Below are 18,631 nucleotides of genomic sequence, written 5' to 3' on the forward strand. Positions count from 1 at the left end.
TGGTAATTGCAGTTTTTCCCCTTTAAACTTGTGGAATCTGCCTGATTTATAAACAGGCACAACGTAGTTGGCCCTCAAAAATAGCATTCTAGTCCTGTCCAGGAAAGAGATGTTATCAGAGCTATGACAACTTCTCCAGCAGGTCCTGGTAAGTGACTATAAAGTGAGTATGAGAAACTGTCTGAAAGCAGCAGAAACTGCAGATGGTGGTGATTCTTAACCTCCTTTCTTGTTCTTGAAGCTCGTACAGCCGGAGCCGCCGTCGGATGCAGTGTGAGAATAAGGAGTGTCAGGATGGGTTTCTGGCAGGGCATGGAGAGGAACCTCAAGGGCCAGAAGAAACTGTGACTTTCTATGAGATTGAAGGAGAGAATGACGCTGCTTTTCCTACCCTGCCAGTAAGTTATGAACAAAGGGTATAAAAATGTGTAGCCCTGTCCTGGCTTAACAGACACGGGTGCAAGTGCAGGTTGTGTTGGCTCAGTGCCAGAGGCCCTGAAGAACAACCTGAACTTGCACATGAGCTCAGCATTTCAGTCTCTGAGCCTGATTCTGAAAGCTACGGCTGCCAGATCTTGTAGGGGATTTGAGTCTTCCAAATCCAAACACAGCCTGCCCTGGATAAGGAGATGAAGTCAGGAGCTTCAGACAGTGGCACAATTGCCGTTTCACAAAACTTAAATCAACTGTCTGGGCCCATCCTGACTTTTTTAAATAAATTTCCCCTTGTGCATAGCTAAGTGGTGGTGAAAAGGGGATTAACTGCAGAACTAGGAGGGGAAAGAATTATATTTCCTACAGTATCCCTTTTAAGTAGAAAACGGGGGGAAAAGTGACTTCATTACAGTTTTGTCTTGAATTCAAGAAGCACTTTTGGAGTTGACACTGTTTCCATATAACTCCTGAGACTTTCCCTTCCTCCCTGCCCTCCCCTAAGATAATGTAACCCTTTAGTGGGAGGGTTGCAAGCTCAGCTTTTGGTTTGTCTCCTCTGATTTCTAATTGCTGTACATTTAATTGGTAATTTAATGATGGCTTTTCAAGATGGAGCAGCCAGGTAAAAAGCCAAAGCATGATGAAAATTACCCCTGAATAGCTAATTTGAGTATGAGCTGCTATTTTTAAAACAAAAAATGCACACAAATTTATTTATGGAGTAATTGGTGGTGGCCTTTGTATTTCTGCCTCTAGAGGAGCACTTGACTTGCATGGACATTTTTTGAGAAGATATCACAGTATGCATTTTATGAACTTTAAAGCAGCACAGACTTAAGCACAGTGTCCATGCTGGAGTCATGAAGTGTGTTTCCACCTCAGTCACAGGTGTGCCATCTGTCATATCTCAAACAATTGCTGTCAAGCATTGAAGGGAATATCTTCCACTTTCAGGCTTTAGCTATGAATAATGCCTCCTTTCTCCCACTGTCACTGAGACAGCCTTGCTTTTTTCTACACAAATGGTTATCACATTAAAGTACTGGTGTTTTTATCTTCTGGTACTAGTTTATGTCTGAGAGTCAACTTTTTTTTTTTTTAAATTAGGAAAACTGACTGATAATTTGGGTACAGAGTCCTGATTTTGGTATGGTTTTGCTTACCCATCTGAGACCTGGATTATTCAGCATTAACCAGGGCTATCATGGCCTTGTTGGCCACTTTAATGTAATTTTTATGGATATCAATTGACATGTCTTATTTATGGATTTGATATACAGTGTTGTCTCTGACTTGATATATGTTTTTGCTGGGGCTGTTAAGCCTTAAAATCAACCTTTTTAACTACCAAGTGTGGGCTGTGGGGAACAGTTAGCAGTGTGTCCTGGAGCTGGTTGATGACTGCTGTCCCTGAATCAGGAAATGCCACCTCTTTATTAATCACAAAAGAGCTTAGAATGGTACAGAAATCAAGGTGAATGCCAGAGTGTTTTATTTCAATTCTGTTTTCCAGAGTTGGGTTGCAATACAGTAGCTCTGCATCACTTAACTGAAACAGCTCCCAAAAAAGCTACAGTTCTACCTAAAACACAGCTCACCTGCTTTGTACTTCAGTCATTTCTTCAGCTAGAGCTTGCCAGCTCTGGCTGCAGCATCCCTCTACTAACAGTACTCCTGGTTTTAGGGTTGAGTGTTCCAGTGGCTCATCAGCCCTTTCAGAGTCTATAAGATAATTCACATCAAAATGACACCAAGTTTGGGGGGTTGCTTTGAGAGGTGATTTTATTTTTGGGGTGGTGGTGGTGGTGTTTGTCTGTGGGTCCCAAGATGCAGTATCAGGGTCTTTTTTTTTTTTTTTTTTTTGTGTGGAATCCAGTGTCAGCCTGGTCATCTTCCAAACCTGTTTAGTGTGGCATACATTTGATAGTTGCTGTTACAGTTTGGTACCAGACCAATGTTCTGGGTTTTTCATGCCCAGCAGAATTGCTGTGAATCAGAGTATTGGGATATAACTTTAAAGCCATAACCATATTTTACCTTTAATTAGAAGGATGAAAAAATCCATGAGTATTGATTTCTACTTGGAACGATCTTTTTCTTTCACATCAATGTTTTTGTATTTTTGTTTTCGTTCTTTATTGGGATTCTTGAAGCATGTTGCCTAATGATAAATGTTTAAAGCAAGGATTTGATCCTGGAAAGTGTTTGGGTTTTTTTTCATTTTTCTTTATTTTTTGTAGATGGCTTTTCAGCCTTGAAAAGGTTGACAGAAGAATCATGCAGCTAAATTTGCATTAGTCATACTTGCCACCTCCTTTATTTCACTGAGGTTTTTATAGATGAAAGACAGGGGCTCAAATTAAATGAACACCTGAAGGCTGTGCAGTAAGGCTTCATGAACTGGCAGTGCCATGGACTGCTGTCCTTAGATGTGAGCACTTCTGGTTTCGTGGCTGTTAAAACCAGCCTTAGGTCCAAGCCTTTTCCTTAGCAATGGGATGAGGAACATGGCCTCGAGCTGGGCCAGGGAAGGCTCAGGTTGGACATCAGGAGGAGTTTCTTCACAGAAGGGGTTGTTAAACATTGTCAGGGGCTGCCCAGGGAGGTTTGGAGTCCCCACCCCTGGAGGTGCCCAAGGAAGGCCTGGCCATGGCACTCAGTGCTCTGGGCTGGGGGACAAGGTGGGGGTCGGGCACAGGGTGGACTCTGGTCCTGGAGGTTTTTCCAACTTCAGTGATTCTGGGATTCTTCTGAATCTGCAGGATAAGAAAAGCAGTACTTATGCTTTGGGATGTGAGTTTCTTGTGGTTTTAAGTATTTCAGTATCTCTGGAGTGCTGCAAGTCTTGCTGCCCTCAGAAGGAGCAGACTGCAGTGGGACTGCGTTCACCTCTGACGCCAGACAGCAGAGTGCCAGTGTTGTCTGAACACCACACAGTTAGGTAAAAGCCTGATATTTTGGCAGAGGTGCTGATCTTGCACCAAAGGCCATGCCCAACCTGTGCCCCTTGCAGTCAGGCTGTGAGTGCTGCCTGCCTGTGTGTGCCCCACTGCTCCTGCCCTGCCCTCTGCAGCCAGAGCAGCACCAGTCCTGCCTTAACAGCCACTGCATCACTGCTGTTGGGCAGCCTTTCTGATGTCTTTTGAATTGCAAAATCCATCTGTTATTGAAGATAATGATTATAAATACTGTAGAGACAGACCACGCTGACTCTGCCTGCCAGCAGCATTTGCCCACTGGGTTATCGCTTGCTAGAGCTCGTGTGCTGTTTTCCCCTTGCTCACATAACCAAACCAATTTCTACAGCAAGTTGTTTTTCTAGCTCAATTGGGCTTTTTTACACTCCCAGCTTCCATTTCTCTCTGCAGTGCTGCTGGCTACCTTTTTATTTTATAAAATTACACCATCAAAGGCTACATTATGTATAGAAGATATTCAACGTACAAATCCAGAGCCAGACTTCTGAGTAACTGCTTTTTTTCATGAGGAAAATAAAACTGTTGAACCAGGACTTTATAGCTTTGAAGTAAGATCAGAGATTAATTTTTGGAGGGCAGGCCTGTATCTAGGAGCTGCTACTCAAGATCAAGTCAGTGCTGCTCACCAGATTTCCCAGGCAGCTGAGTGTGAGTTGCAGCACACAGGGAATGGCTCAGCCAGTACGAGCCACAGGCTCAGAGCACCTACCAGGCACTGACTGCAGCCTGCTCCTCTCTGCAAGTGGGGTGATCTGCTGCACAAGGAACAGATGGCTGAGGTGTGACAGGGTGGTTTTATGTGTTAGGCTCAGTTTATGGCAATACTTCTATTACAGATGGTAAATCTTGCCCTCCCTGGAGCAGGTGAACATTTTGCCACTAGCTTTGCAGTGCTGGGGTTTACCCCAGATAAGTGTGGCTGTGATAGCTGCTTGACTTGGTTGTGCTAGAGAAAAAAGGGTCTTTTAAGAGAAGGTGGAATATCCTCTAATGATGAAATTAATGGACCATCTAACTCCCTCTACCCCCTCCTCCATGTATTTTTCCTGTTCCCTACCCTCCCTATTTGCATTTTCCAATCAAACGTAAACCTGTGGGGTTTGACTCTTTTAAAACCAGTACTTTGTTAATATTTGTCGTAGCTGAAAGCAAAAAGAATGTTTATTTTGATGTTTGTGATCGTTATGTGAATGTGGGATTTGTATAACTTTTCAGGAAGTGCAAGTAAGAGGAGATGAAATACACTGCAAAGCTTCTTCATAGAACGGGTCAGGATGGAAGGGGCCACAGTGGGTTGTCTGGTCCCACCTCCCTGCTCAGGCAGGGTCACCCCACAGGATTGCATCCAGAGGGTTCTGGAATATCTCCAGTGAGAGAGACTCCACGACCTCTCTGGGCAATCTGTTCCAGTGCTCAGTCCCCCTGTCTCCCACCTCCCGGGTCAGCTCTGGTGTTTCTGCTGCAGCACATCCGTCTGCTCTGCAGGGACACAGAGCAGGGGGAAGTCACTGTCATGTGAAGTTCAGTCCCTGCTTCTGCTGTAGGAAGCACAACTGTGAATTCACAGTGCCTTAACTTTGAACTTCTGGGCTTTCTGATGCGAGTGGGAACGTGCCCACCTAACTTCAGAAAGTCCCTGTCTGTTAAAAAAAAAAAAGGGTAACAGCCTTTAGTCTTTGTGTGGGTGTTTATAATTCTGTAGCCACAGATCACTGTGGTGCTGGGTTCTGCTGCAGCTTTTGCCATGGACAGTGTGTTAACATTTCTCTGTGTGTTAGCATTGTCTCCCTTGTGCAGGAATCTTCTGCATTCCAAGGAAAGGGATATTGCCATTGTTTAACTTGAGGAAACTCTTGTTTCACTGGAGGCTTGACCAAAAGACTCTGGTGGCTGATGGAAACCTTTTGAAATGTATCTCCAGTGCTTCAATGAGATTTGCTTGGAGGACAGCTTTCCATAAGCAAATTATGTTAATACAGTTAGAAGTTGTTGCTTAATGACTCCCTTATGCTATTAGCTACATTGCTGTATATTCCAGTGTGGCCCATGTAGTTGTGCTGGTCTAAGGATATCTTCGGGGAGGAAATTAAAATGAAATTACACTTACTTAGACTTCTTTGTACAGGAGTAATTGCATTCAGGCAATGCACTTTATTTACCAACACTTGTAGTGGTTTGCTCTTTTCTGTTGTAGCCAGGATATAATTAATATTTTGGGCTTGTTTGGGGTTTTTTTCCCCAGCTAGGTGTTGTCTAGTTCTTGCCCATGAGCACTTGCTCAAATTTGGGTGACCAGCTTCACAGGAGGTAAGCAGGACTGTGTCATGCCTTTTTAAATGAAAATACCAATAAAGTCTTTATAGAGAGCCCTTAAGTGCTCCTCTGACCACTGAGAGCCCTTGAGAAGTCTGCGCTGCACACGTTTTTAAAAAACTATAAAATGTCAGATCTGTTGCTGTTCATAAATGTTTATTATCAATAGGCAGCTGGAAATGTTACATCTTGAAAAGGTAGAAACACCTTGATTTTCAATAGGCTTACATTTTTGGGAAAAAATTAAATGCCTTTTTTTTTTCCAGTTTACAGTTAAGCTAAAAATACACATAAAATAAATAATTTTATCTATTATGTACATTGTTTCATTTTGTACAGGTTATACGAGGGTATGACATGGATTCTGCACTACAGATGGAAGAGATGCAAGTAGAAAAGTACATAAAACTAAGCATTTGTTTTTGCTTTTTGCTCTTGCCCTTTTCTCCCCCTTTTCTCCAGAGGTGGCTATTACCACTTCACTGGCAAATGCTGAGGTTGCCACTCTGTCTTTGCATACACAGATTCTTACATCTAATAGCTCTTTTGCCTGGAAAAAACTTTAGTTTTTGACCAAAACTAAAGAAGAAGGAGAGGAGGGAAAAAAAAGCCTCACCTTTTTTATCCAGTGAAGTGAAATGGCATTTTAAAATATGCTCCGCTGTGAAGCCGTTTCTGTGGTAGCTTTTTTTGAAATGAATATTTGATATTAAAATTTGATTTCTTAAAAAACCGTTTTTAGAGTCAGCCCAGTCTCTGGGGCTCACCAGATAGAAAATAGAGTACTTAAGCATCTGCTACTGTCTTTTGCTCCTCAAAGATCCTTAGCCCTCTAGTTCCCAGACCCACCTCATTAACACATTCAGTAGTTTTTTTAAATAACTGTACAATACCCAAAAAATTAGCTAGACCAAAAAGTGCCCCCTTGCTGCAAAACAACTATTTATAGTCAAAAGGCATCTCGCTCTGTTGGCTGAAGGTATCACAGTGTTCTGTTAGCTAACGTGCTGAAAGGCCAGCTCCTTGACAGGTCACATCTTAGCCCTAAGCACAGCATCTCTTCTGGCTTAGGAGTTACTGCTGAGATGGAAATGCTTTAAATGGCAGAGGAAAATTAAAAAATCCCCCAAATAACTAAAATAAGCCATGCTGGCAGAGGACATGGTAGGCAGGGGGAACGGGCTGCACTGGAGCCTGTAGTTGGTGGGTATTGATTGAGAAGGGTCTGTCAGGTGGCCCTGCCTTGGCAGGAGGGTTGGACTGGATGATCTCCAGAGGTCCCTTCCAACCCAAACCATTCTGTGATTCTGTTTGTGAGGAAGGAACTGCGGGATCAGTCTGGCTGTTAAAATTGCAAGTGGTTTGAGCTCTGTTAGGAGGTTCTATTGCTGTTATGGCTGGGGGTTGGGTTTGCTTTGCACACCTTAAAAAAAACCAAAAAAAAAGAGCAGGTAAAAGTATTTCCATGAAGCACAAAATACTATCAAACACTTGGAAGATAGGGATTGAACAAAAAGTAGTTGGTCTGGGTGGAGGCAGTTACGTGAATAGTACAGAAATTACTTGTTTGTAAAAATGGCCTGAAATGGGGAAAGAGTGTGAAAATGAAATTTAATCAAATTACAGATATTTAGGAAATATGCTGATGTGGCTAGCCCAGCGTGGTCCCCACCTCCTCCAGAAAAATCCAGTAAGGGAGGGACTTTATAGCTCTTTCAAGTTACACATTCACTGCAAACTGGGAACAGTTTATTTTAGATGCTTCTCCAGTGAGTGGATTTATTATCCACTGTAGTCTCACTGATTCCAATTAATTTTACCATTACATGAATTAGAGTGTCTGATGCTTCCAGCACACCTGGGAAGGTGTGACCAGCCATCTCACCTGCCTCAGCTGGGGGTACAGTGCTGGAGGGCCCAGAGAGTCCCTCTTGGGAAGGAGAGGTCCTTGCAGTCCATCCACCCCAAAACCAACTCCAGGGAGTTTTTAGTTAAGTAACATCTTTCATTAATTCTAGGCATCCCTGGTGGGTCAGATATTTTTGCTTATTTTTAGCCATTCAGTGTGTGGAATTGCAACAGAGGTGGGAGGATGTTCCCGTTTCTTTGGAGATCAGCCTTTGAGCCTGTGCAGAGCTTTCTCACAGACGTGTCTGAGGGACAGGACGAGTTAACTTGTTGAAGGAGAACTCAACCAGGAGTTAAACCAAAACTGAACCTCTAACTGATTAACTGAAATATGCTATTCTTTGGGATTTCGGCCTTTTGGAAAGAAAAGTAGCAATACCAAAGCAAAGGTGAGAAGTCCCCAGGGAAGCAGAACATACAATCAGTGGTGTAAGAGCAGCAGGTGCCTGAAAACCCAGCAGTCAGATCCTTGCTTATGCCATTAGTAACTGTCCAGATATCTTTGCTTTGTAAGATATCTTACACCATTAGTAATGTCCAGATAGCCAGTGCACATTACCTGCAACTCCTCATATTCCTGGCATGGAGCTTAGAATGCTCATAGTGCCCTTACTCTGCCAGTCAAATCTTGGAGCTCCTGCTGCTCAAACCTCACACCTTTATCCTGAGTATGCACTGAAGAAAATAAACTGTACAGAGAAATCTGGGGGGAAAGGCCCTTTGTAGGGACGCAGGAGACATTCTCCTGCTGTCCAGGGTGGTTCCTCCAGCAGCACTGTGTTGGCCACACTCTGCTACCTGAGGTCGGGGTCCAGGAGCTGCCTTTACCCTCTCTTGGGGCAGAACAGGCAGCAGAGCCATCCTGCTCCAGTGACACCAGTCACACCCATGTGACTTGCTGCCCTTGCCAGTGATAGGTTGAAAAGTGACTACTATGGAGATGGTGATGTGGTGAAATTTTCCTATAGCCCTGTTCCAGTATCCTGGTGTGCACGTGCATCAGTGCTGGGCCTGTGGAACCTCCCCGTGCTTAGAAGTCTGTTGCACCAACCAGTTTTAACCTCCTTAGAAGGTAAGGGTTTATGTTTATATTTGTACACTATTATATTTATTTAAATATTTTTAATATTTACAGTGGCTGTTTCTGCTAAAAATCATTTTACATGGACTGTTGGAGAAAGGATGAAACACAAACACAGGAAGGTGACATTAAGGGTGAGACATAAATAACAAAAGCAAGAGTGTCAGAATTTAGGCTTCCAGGGTATGCTGTTCCTGCTCTCTGTCTACTGCAGAAGTCCCCTAAATTCCCTTCATGGGAAACCATGCTAGTTCCCTACATGGAAAACTATCCTAACAGACAGACAGTTAAATCCTAACCTGAATTAGTTGTAAGAAAATAAAAGTACATACTTCCACTACGAATATGAACTACTTGCTGTATATAGCGCCTTTAATCTGAAGATCTGAAAGTGCTTATAAATAATGAACTAACCCCCCTGCGAGGTAGGTAAGAGTTATTATCCCTATTTTACAGATGGGGAAACTGAGGCGGTCGAGAGGCCGAGTGACTTGCCCGAGGTCACGGGTGAGTCGGTGGCAGAGCGGGGAGCAGAGCTCAGCTCCCCCTGCTCCCTCTGGCTCTGCCCACTGCCCCTGCTTCCTCTGCGGGGGCACAGGTACAGGTACAGAGTATTTACATATCTACCAGGGAGTGAGGGACGTACCAATGCAGTTACCCAAATAATCTGCACAGATGTGCCAGTTAACGTCTTGTTCCTGAAGCAGTTTATATGATCTCTCACCTGAGTACAAACATCTCACAATTCTACTTGGTATTCTTAGCCCTGGGTGGTATTTGTTAACTTTTTAATTGCTGATGATCCCCATCCCTGGAAATGTTCAAGGCCAGGTTGGATGGGGCTCAGAGCAGCCTGGTCTAGTGAAAGGTGTCCATGCCCATGGCAGGGGAGTTGGAACAAGAACTTTAAGGTCCCTTCCAACCGAAACAGCTCCATGATTCCATGACCATTTGCAGGTGTGCTGCTTTAAAAAGCCAGTGAAAATGACACTGGGCTGGGAGGTGAGAAAAAATGCAACTTCAAGAGCAAGAAACCTAAGGAAGGGCAAGTGGAATTATTCCTAATTCCAAATTCTTTGCATATATTTATGGATTAGTCTTGAAGCCCAGAGAATAAAGGCCAAGTGTGTACCAGTTGGAGCTCAGCTGTGTGTCTTGAACCCAAGCCAAGGAAAAGTTTAACTCCTCACAGGAGAAACTCGATGTCCCATTGGCTCCCACCCTGCTTCTTGCAGGGACAGCACAGTGGTTGTTCACTGAGAATAACTTGCACTAAAACGTGTTTTCTTTTTGAGCAATTGAAAATGGAAGAATGCTGGTGAAATCTCAAATACTGTAACTGCAAGTGAATTAACCAAAACGGGGGTTGGTTTTTTCAATCAAATGTGTTTTGCAGAAGATACTTCAATTTCCTTCCCCTGAAGCTCCTGTTTTAGCAGAATAATAATTCATCAGCTGCTATGAACTCTATTGCTACCACTGGGGATGCAAAGATGCAATCACAGAGAATTTTGCCTTTTGGGGGACCAATTTGACAGTTTGCAAACTCCTGGACACATGCATTAATCACAGCCAAATCAAATATTTCTGTTAAATTAAAGTCAGCTCAGACTCCCTCATAGCTGGGAGCAAGGAAGGATCTGAGTCATGAAACAAACCCCCGGGGGAGCCCCAGCTGAGCAGCCATGTGATGTACCTTCCCCCTTTAGCACAGCATTACAAGGGGTTTTGCAGACAGTTTTATCCCTCCTGACACCTGCCCTTTCAGGCCACAGCAGGAGAACGTGACTCACACATGGAAGGGATTTTTACATTTTTGGGGGCAGCACTGCAGAGTTAATTACGTTTTGTTTTGTTGTCTGTACCTGTTAATGCAGTGCTGTGTTTAAATGACACAATATCGTCATCACCAGTAGCAGTGTGCTTGTTCTTAAGACTTTCCACTGTCCAAGGACACAAACTCTGTTTCTGGCACAGCCTCAAGCCCATTTGGTGTAATCTGCATAACTGTACTTGAATTGTTTTCGTTCTTACTCCTTACACAGGAAATACCAAAAATTTTTGCTGGCCCCATGTCAAGTAGACTTCACAGATCTGCAGGGTGGTTAGGTGAGGCACCAAAGGATTCAAACCCTTTCCTTCATGCCCCTGCAGCAGCTCCTGCCAATGTTCATCTTTACAGAAATGTGCTCGGTTTGGTTTATTGAGCTGTGGGGCTTTCAGTGTGAGCTGCTCTATTAGTTTTGGTGGGTTCTCACTGCAGCTTTCCTGCATTGATGGATTTGCTTCTAAGAGAGGGGAGTGCTGGATTTCCTCACAGAATGATCACCAAGCTGTTCCTGACCCTTGAATTTTGCAAGTCTCCTTGTGTAGCACAAATGTCACTTTGCTCAGCCTTCCATGAAGGAAGAGGAGATGCAGTTTTCAAAGACAACTCTAACCCTGCAATTAGCATGAAAGCCTGAAATCTGTTGATACAAAATACCTTTCACTCTGCCTTTAGCTAACACATCTAGAGGCTTAAATATTTTGGGTTTTACACTGCCTGCTGTTAACAAGACTGGGGTCATTTTACTCTAGGAATACAGAAACATTTTTGAGTCTCTGCTCCTAGTTGCTGATTTTTCTCGACACCAGGGCTGTATTGTATTTTGAGGTCTGTATTGGAAACTTCCATGAGTCCAGTGTGTTGGCACCTGCAGCTCTGCTTCAGGAACTGGCTGCATCATTCACATTCCTGCTTGATTTCTGTGCTCTGTTGGGCCCGTTACATGAAGCTGCACAGGTACCCAAAGGAAAAACCCAACAAGGTGGTTTTCCTTCACAAAAGAAGGGAGCCAGGTTCAAACCTGGGCAGAGTATCCAGCTGCAGGTGTCCCAGCAACCCTTACCCCTCTCCTCCCGACCCTCCGTGCTGCCACAAGAGCTGCTCGTGCCCCTTGCTGGTAAAATCTGACCCACTGCAATGGCAGGAGTAGATTTTCCAGCATTATGCTTTTCCAAAAGCAACTCACAGCTCAGTTCACAGATGAGGTGATTTTTGGCAGCCGCCCTTGGGAAATGCTGCAGCTCACAAAACCTCTCCTGGGAACACAGCCCTGCACGAGGGCAGGAACAAAACCATTGCTGAGCTCCTCCTCAGGACTTGGTTCCTCCAGGAAAGCAGCTGACTAATAACAGCTCTGAAGTGGTGGTAAGTGTTTCTTAGCAACACTGCAGAAGAAAGTTCAAGTATCACATTGTTAAAAATAAAATAAAATAAAAAAAACCCCACTAAAAATCACTGTTAAGAATTCAACCATTTTGCCCTTGATGAGGTTGTCTTCTCCCCGCTCTGATGCTCCTTGGAACTAAGGTAGTGACAGTGGTAAGCCACAGACACTCCCACTGCCACAACTGGGGAGATAAAAGATACTACCTACTGCCACACTCCTTTTTGCTGCACTCAGAAGAGGAGCTGCAGAGCCACTCCGTGCTGCTGATGCAGTTTGAGCCTCTACTACTCAGGCTGCTTTTCAGAAATGCAGCTCAGGGGCCCAGGGAAGATGATCCCTCTTAGCACTTGCCATACACAGGGAGGATGGTTTTCTCCCTGAAGCCTGACATCCATCAGAGATACAGCAAAAAGTGAATGCAGTGGTGGAGATAAGATTAGGAACTGCAAAACAAGGGCAAGGCTTAGAGCTGGGTTTTGGTTCAGCCAAACTACACACAGGTTTGTATTTCAAGCAGCTACGGCTGGTTTGGGGTCAGTTCATCTACACAGAAGTTGGTAGCAAAGCCAGGTGCTGGTTCCCACTGTCAGCCTAACTGGAAGGTCTTTCTGCTCCCTAAAAGGCAAATTAGGCAAATAAGCAAATAATAACATGTTCCAGCTGGATGATCAAAGGGGTCTCATATTCAATAACAATTTAGAATATTAATGTAATGACCTGAAAAAACACGCACAGCCAAAAGAACCAGAAGTCATATTGCTTAAAGGAAACAAAGAACCAGCTAGAAGTTGAAACCCTTTTAAAAAAGATTTTAAATGTGGTTCTCATCCTCCTGCTCACCAGCTGGTCATGTTGATGAGGAAAACTGAGCAGGACGCAGAGCCAACGGTGTTGGACAGCAGGGAAACCCACCTGTGGTGGAATGATGGTGGGACCACTGGAGAAATCCTTTCCTCAGCCACCAGTGCATCTGAAGTCTGTGGGGTTTGAAGACTAAGACTACATCTGAAGGGATTCCTGTGGTTTATAGTGACCTTATAAATGGTGAAACCTTTAGTTTAGTATTAGTGAGTGTAAAAAAATAAATTAAAAAATGTGCAGATGGTTATAAAATAGGCTAACATAAGTGTGTTTACACTTTTTTTTCACCTGTGGACAGAAAGGGAACAGTAATGCTGAATCAGATGAGAGCAAACAATTACCAATTCTTGGGTAGGTTTTCCAGTGAGTGTTAAGATAGTTTTACTTAGAGCCGAGTGGTAACGTGATCCTCCTGTCCATCCTTCCACTGGTTAATGAACAAGTCACAGGCCTCTCCCCAGGAATCAAACACGTCCTCTGACGAGTCTATAAGTTTGGAATTAGAGGAACAAATACTGGAAGCACAGTGAAGGGAACTGGCACAAACCACAGGACATTCCTTGCTCTGTCCTGTAAGTCTCGTGTTCCCACTGTAGGCCACCTCATTGAGGTTAATTTCACTTCTGGAACAATTCTCTTCTCTCTCTCTATCAATCTGAGAATATTTAATGTCTTTCCACATGTAGTGTGGCTGAATAATTCCATCTGAAATAGTGTACATGGGTTCTGAACTGGGTTCAGGTACGTGTCCATTCATCTTGGAGAAAAGCAGGCCCAGTCTCTTGAAGGATTCCTTCTTGGAGCTGGAGAGTCTCTGAACTCTGTTTCCGTTTCGGACAAAGGAGCGCTTACTGATCCCGTTGCTTTTTGGCTTCTCTTCCACCATATCGATCCCAGACATGGTTTTAATCAGAGCAGATACATTGAAGTCCTTTTTTTTGTTGGCTACATTGAAAGACACGCTCTTGGCTCTGGATTTTTCTCCAGCACCGTCCTCATTTGTTTCATCCTTCTGGGACACCTCTGTGCTGCTGGTTGAATAACTCCTCCTCTGGGGCTTTCTGTTTCCTAAGAGGTCAAGAACCTCATAGCGAAAACTTGAGATGTCCTGTTTTAATTCCTAGGGCATGAGGAGAAACAAGTTACTCTCAGCAGCTTTATCTGACATGAACGGTCACGTTCCCTCGGGAGAGCTGGTCAGTTGTGTCAGTGGCTGATATCAAATCACACTTACAAGAACACCACATACACAAACAGTAATGTCTTGGTAAGCCAAGGAACTGGAGACCTCACAAGGTCTTTGTCACCAAAGGCTGGGGGCACTTGGTCTCATTGATCAACCTCCTCTGCCCACCCTGATCCCCCAAAATGTCAAATAAGACAGTTATAGAAGAGGGAGGGCTGCTGAAATGCAGAGATATGGCAGGAATCCTGTTTAGCTGATAGGCCCAACTTGAATTTTGTTATAGTGTTGATTTTCATTAAGCCCAACTCATTCTTTGGCTCTGTCTGCATTAGGATTAGGAACATGTGTTGACACAAATCACATACTTCATTCCTACCCTTTTCTAACACTTTTGTTGATATAACATATTGTATATTAAAATCTGGGAGGTGATCATATGAGAAGACACTCAGTAATATTCTCTGCTCAAAATCCCCCACATGCCTATTAGATATATTCCCAGCTCCAGTCATAGTCCTATTTCCACACATTACAAATCATCTTAACAATTTAGTGCGAACTCTGCAAGTGGCTATTTGAATTAATATAATAAATTATTATTGAGGAATAATAAATTACCTTGAAATTTTCTTCAGTTAAGCCTTCGTTGGTTTTGGAAGTCCTTATCATTGCTGCAACATATCTTTTCACAAGATTTCTTATCACTTCCTGGAATAGGAAACAATCCAAGTGATTCAACTGCTGGCTCAGCCCAAACTGTTCTTATTGTATTTCCCTGAGCTCTTACAAACAGCAGCTGTCCTGGCTCTGCTGGCTAAAACCAAAATCACTCACCATTAGAAACAGAATGCTTCCTTTAAAACAGAGCAAACCTTGGGAAAGGTTGATATACCTTCCATCTTGGATGCTCAGTTGTTGGCTACAGGTTAAGCAGGTGTTTTTTTTTCTGGGGTTTGTATATGTAAAAATTGTTGAGAAAAAATTCTTGTTCTTCGATGTGCTCAAGCCATTTGATCTCAGCCGCTGAAAGTTTTTAGAATCACCAATCTCGTGTGTGTATTTTGTGTATCCTGACAGGCTAAATTTGGCATTTGAAGATGTTTATAAAGTATTTGAAAGCCAAGGAGGGCATGTTGGCAGCAAATGATGTGAAAAGCAGCCAGGACCCCATGGTGCAATGGGCATTCACCTCAAAGCACATCTGCCAGCTGCCTCTGTTTGCCCTAAAGGCAGGTCAGAAACTCCCTGCAGGGTGGCTGCAGTGTCAGTGGGCGGCACTGGAAGGACTGAATCACACCCTCGGTGACTTCTCCACGGGCTCTCACTCCCCTGTGTTACCTGGGATGTTGGCTACACTCCATGTTTTTGGTTGGATGAGCTCCATTTTGCTCTGTTCATGTACCTCCCTGATGGCTTTACTGAGCTGGAACATTTACCTGTGCCAGCCAACATACACCAAGGCTCTGTGTGTGTGTTCCACGGACAAACTTGCCCTTCACTTCCCCCACTTCATAAACAGGGATAACCAGTCTGAGCGACACCAGGCATGAAGATGGTTTTGCTGGGAGGTTTTTAAGAAATCCCACTGTTGCTACCCATAAGCTGTGCTCTGAAGTCAGAAAGCATCTGTTGTCAAAGGTGACTAATTTTGTTAACAATCAACTTCAGATAAAAGTACTCTTCCAAAGGTAGGAGATGTCTTAAGTAAGACAAATTACCAATGTCTTTTGGCAGTAGAGCCCAATGTACCACCTAACATTCTGCAGAATTTTTTTCCCTTCCAGCATGCTGGCATAATACATCCCACTGAATTCAAGGTCTGAAGCTGGTGTTTTTAATAAAGTTTCATCCATTTGTAGGTTGGCTTTAATGAGTCCTTGATGACAGGCAGGCTGAGAATAAACAAAACCAGCAAGATTCAACAAAGGAACCATTCCTTCTTTCTGAGCCATCCAAAACAAAATCCCGACCACTGTTTGAGTTAGGGATGCTTTACAAAAAAGAGCAGGAGGAGCAATTCGAGAGTACAAAAATGCACAGAAACAGTTTTAATTGAGAGGGCAACAGGGATGTCACCTTTGCTTCAGCAGCCAGAGTGATACCTGGCAAGTTTTCCACTGCTCAAGGGGGCTGAAAGGCAAGGAGAGATTTACTGAACCATCTACCTCCAGTGAGGAAATGTTTTAATCTGTGATAAGCAAAATCCTCTCAGAGGATATATATTCTAGAAGCAAGCAAGAATTGAAGAATTAGAAAATGAGCAGGAAGAAAGAAACAGCGAGCAAGAACTGTACATGCTCAGGAGTTTACCTGGTAATGTTGATTCTGAATCAGGTTGTCAGCGTGTCGTTCCTGGAAGGAGAGAGACACGGGTGTGTTACCTGTCTGCTCCAGTCTTTAGAGCTCCTAGTGGCTCTTAGCAAGTCATGATCCAGCAGCTGTCTGCTGCCCCAGCAGAGCAGGGGCCCTCATGATCCTGAACATGCACAACGCCCTCAAAAAATGAAGTACAAACCCATGAGCTCCTTACTGTGAATGTTTTGAGGTTTTCATGCCTCTTCTGTTCATTGTCAGAGTCATCACCCGGGCACAGCTGGTTGTGGATCCACTTGCAAAGGTACCAGACGGACTTGGGACTGGGGACAATGTTAAAGGGAGGGGGCAGAGTGGCACCTTCATCGAAGTAACTCATCCAGAGCTTCGTCCGTGCGAACTTCCATTCAATGTCTGCATGGTCCTGTGAGGGAAGGACAGAGATCATCAACAGCTTCAGGCAGGTTTTCCTGCAGTGAATGCCCACAGCCGAGGAGGTGCTGTGAGGAATAAAGGATTTCTCCAGCTGCAGGCAAAGCAGTTTTGCTTCTTCCACCTCCCTTGCTGGGGGTGTGCTTAAAGAACTGGTGTGAAATGTAGCTGGAGTGTAAAAACACCAACCACTGAGAAATGAGAGGACAGCAACATCCAGCAAAGAGAATTTCAAGTGCTAAAGCCCATCTTTGTCCTTAAGAGGTTGTGCTTATTCACACAATACAAGTTCACCAATACGAAAGTTCCCCAAGAAGCACAAAAACACATTTCTTAGTTTACTTTTTGCTAGCACTTTCATTATCAAAAACCATTGTTTCTCATGTCTAAATCCAATGGATTCTCATATTCTTTCATGGAAAAAGATATTTCATAATGTTTTTCTATTTGTTTTTTGTAGCATCCATTAATTCTGCTCTTATAAGGAAGTGACACATTTTATGTGTGTGCCATATTTTACATCTTGCCTCTGCATTATCCTTCCAGAAGCTGGGAGACATTTTACTCTTAGGTTGGTGGGTTTTTTACATTATATTATCACTGTGATAGCTTGCTTGCTCTAGTGCTTTTCATCCCAATCAAGTGAAGGTGGGAAGTTCATAGCATCATTTTACAGCTGCATGGAGAGGCAGAGGGTCTATACAGTCCCCAGGAAAGGAATACAGAAGACACTGATCTTACAGACTTCAAAACTGGGCTCCCCAAATCACCTGTCTGCAATCCAGTCCATGGAGCCAACGGGCTCTTCTGCCCAGGAACAAACTGGATATTCCCTGAACATCAGGGCAGAGGCAGCTGCCTACAGCTGGGCCTCAGAGAGATGCTGCAGCAATTCAAAGCAGATCTCATGCTGATGGTTGTGACATTTTAGCAGTTCGGCATTTACATGAACAGTATCTGACATGAGATTAAACCAAAGCCATGATGATTCAGGCTAAGTAACAGCTCAAGGTGGGAGAAAAGGACAATGTGGGTCTTTAATTTTACAAGGAGATTTCAACAAGGACGGAACAAGCAGCTTATTGAGTGAGGGATGCTCAGCTGCAGCTCACAGAGCCAAGCAGTGAAGTGTAGAACAGGGAGTTTAATAAAATATGGCTGAACATCATGCCCAAAAAATTACTACACTGGCTTTCTGGCTACACTCCAGTGCTCTGACACGGGTAAAATATGCTCACATTTTGACAGTGAGGTGCAGCTGAACTCCATTTTAGTAGTGCATTCAAATTATGCACAGCTCTCGATTTAAAAGGACTGTCTCAGTGGCCCAGGAGTGTATTGTCTCTGCAGACAGTGTGAATCAGCCCAGAACACCACTGTGCCATGCCAGCTCACCAAAAGGGCTGTTTGCAGGCCACACGTAGCCTCAGAGATGCAGCCTGAGATGCCCCTTTTTCCTCTTCCACAGTCAGACCCATAAACAGAGAAACTGCAGCATCACTGGGAAGTGTTAGAAGTTGATGCTGGTGGAAATGAAGTTCTGGGTAGTAAAAAATGCAATTTGTAGCAGTAGAAATAATTGCCACCATAAAAAAAAAAAAAAAAAGAACAACTCCTGCTCATGTTTTCTTTATTTGTCTCTACCTGCAGGCTGCAACCAGGTCTGCAGAGCTCAGGGAGAGCAGGACATGCTGCTGCCATGCAGCTGCTGTTCCTCCTTCCCAGATTTTGGGTTAGGGACAACCAGCCCACAGGACATCTCTGCTTAATAACTGCTCAGAGTTAAAGGCTCTTCCAGAAGCAGGGCTGGCTGCTCCCTGCTCAGACCTAAAGGCCATCTTTCTGCCTGAACATTTCCTGGGCTGGGCAACTTGAGCTGAAATAGTCTTCAGAACAGGAACAACCAGCA

The 18,631-nt window shown here is 43.9% G+C and overlaps 1 protein-coding gene across 1 annotated transcript in view; it reads right to left on the minus strand.

Annotated features, from left to right (window-relative positions):
- Nucleotides 1–5,873: 5,873 nt before the first annotated feature.
- TRPC5 (transient receptor potential cation channel subfamily C member 5) overlaps nucleotides 5,874–18,631 on the minus strand; it is a 93,133-nt gene continuing 80,375 nt past the window's right edge. Inside the window, exons 8-12 of the mRNA XM_017819611.1 lie at nucleotides 16,508–16,714; nucleotides 16,288–16,329; nucleotides 14,596–14,685; nucleotides 13,133–13,911; nucleotides 5,874–7,149 (exon numbers count right to left, since the gene is read on the minus strand). Of these exons, the coding sequence (XP_017675100.1) occupies nucleotides 13,177–13,911; nucleotides 14,596–14,685; nucleotides 16,288–16,329; nucleotides 16,508–16,714 (1,074 nt within the window). The 3' untranslated portion in view covers nucleotides 5,874–7,149; nucleotides 13,133–13,176. The remainder of the gene's footprint in view (nucleotides 7,150–13,132; nucleotides 13,912–14,595; nucleotides 14,686–16,287; nucleotides 16,330–16,507; nucleotides 16,715–18,631) is intronic.

This window comes from Lepidothrix coronata, unplaced genomic scaffold (assembly GCF_001604755.1).
Source record: "Lepidothrix coronata isolate B3197 unplaced genomic scaffold, Lepidothrix_coronata-1.0 Scaffold2, whole genome shotgun sequence".
In the NCBI taxonomy this organism is placed as follows: Eukaryota; Metazoa; Chordata; class Aves; order Passeriformes; family Pipridae; genus Lepidothrix; species Lepidothrix coronata.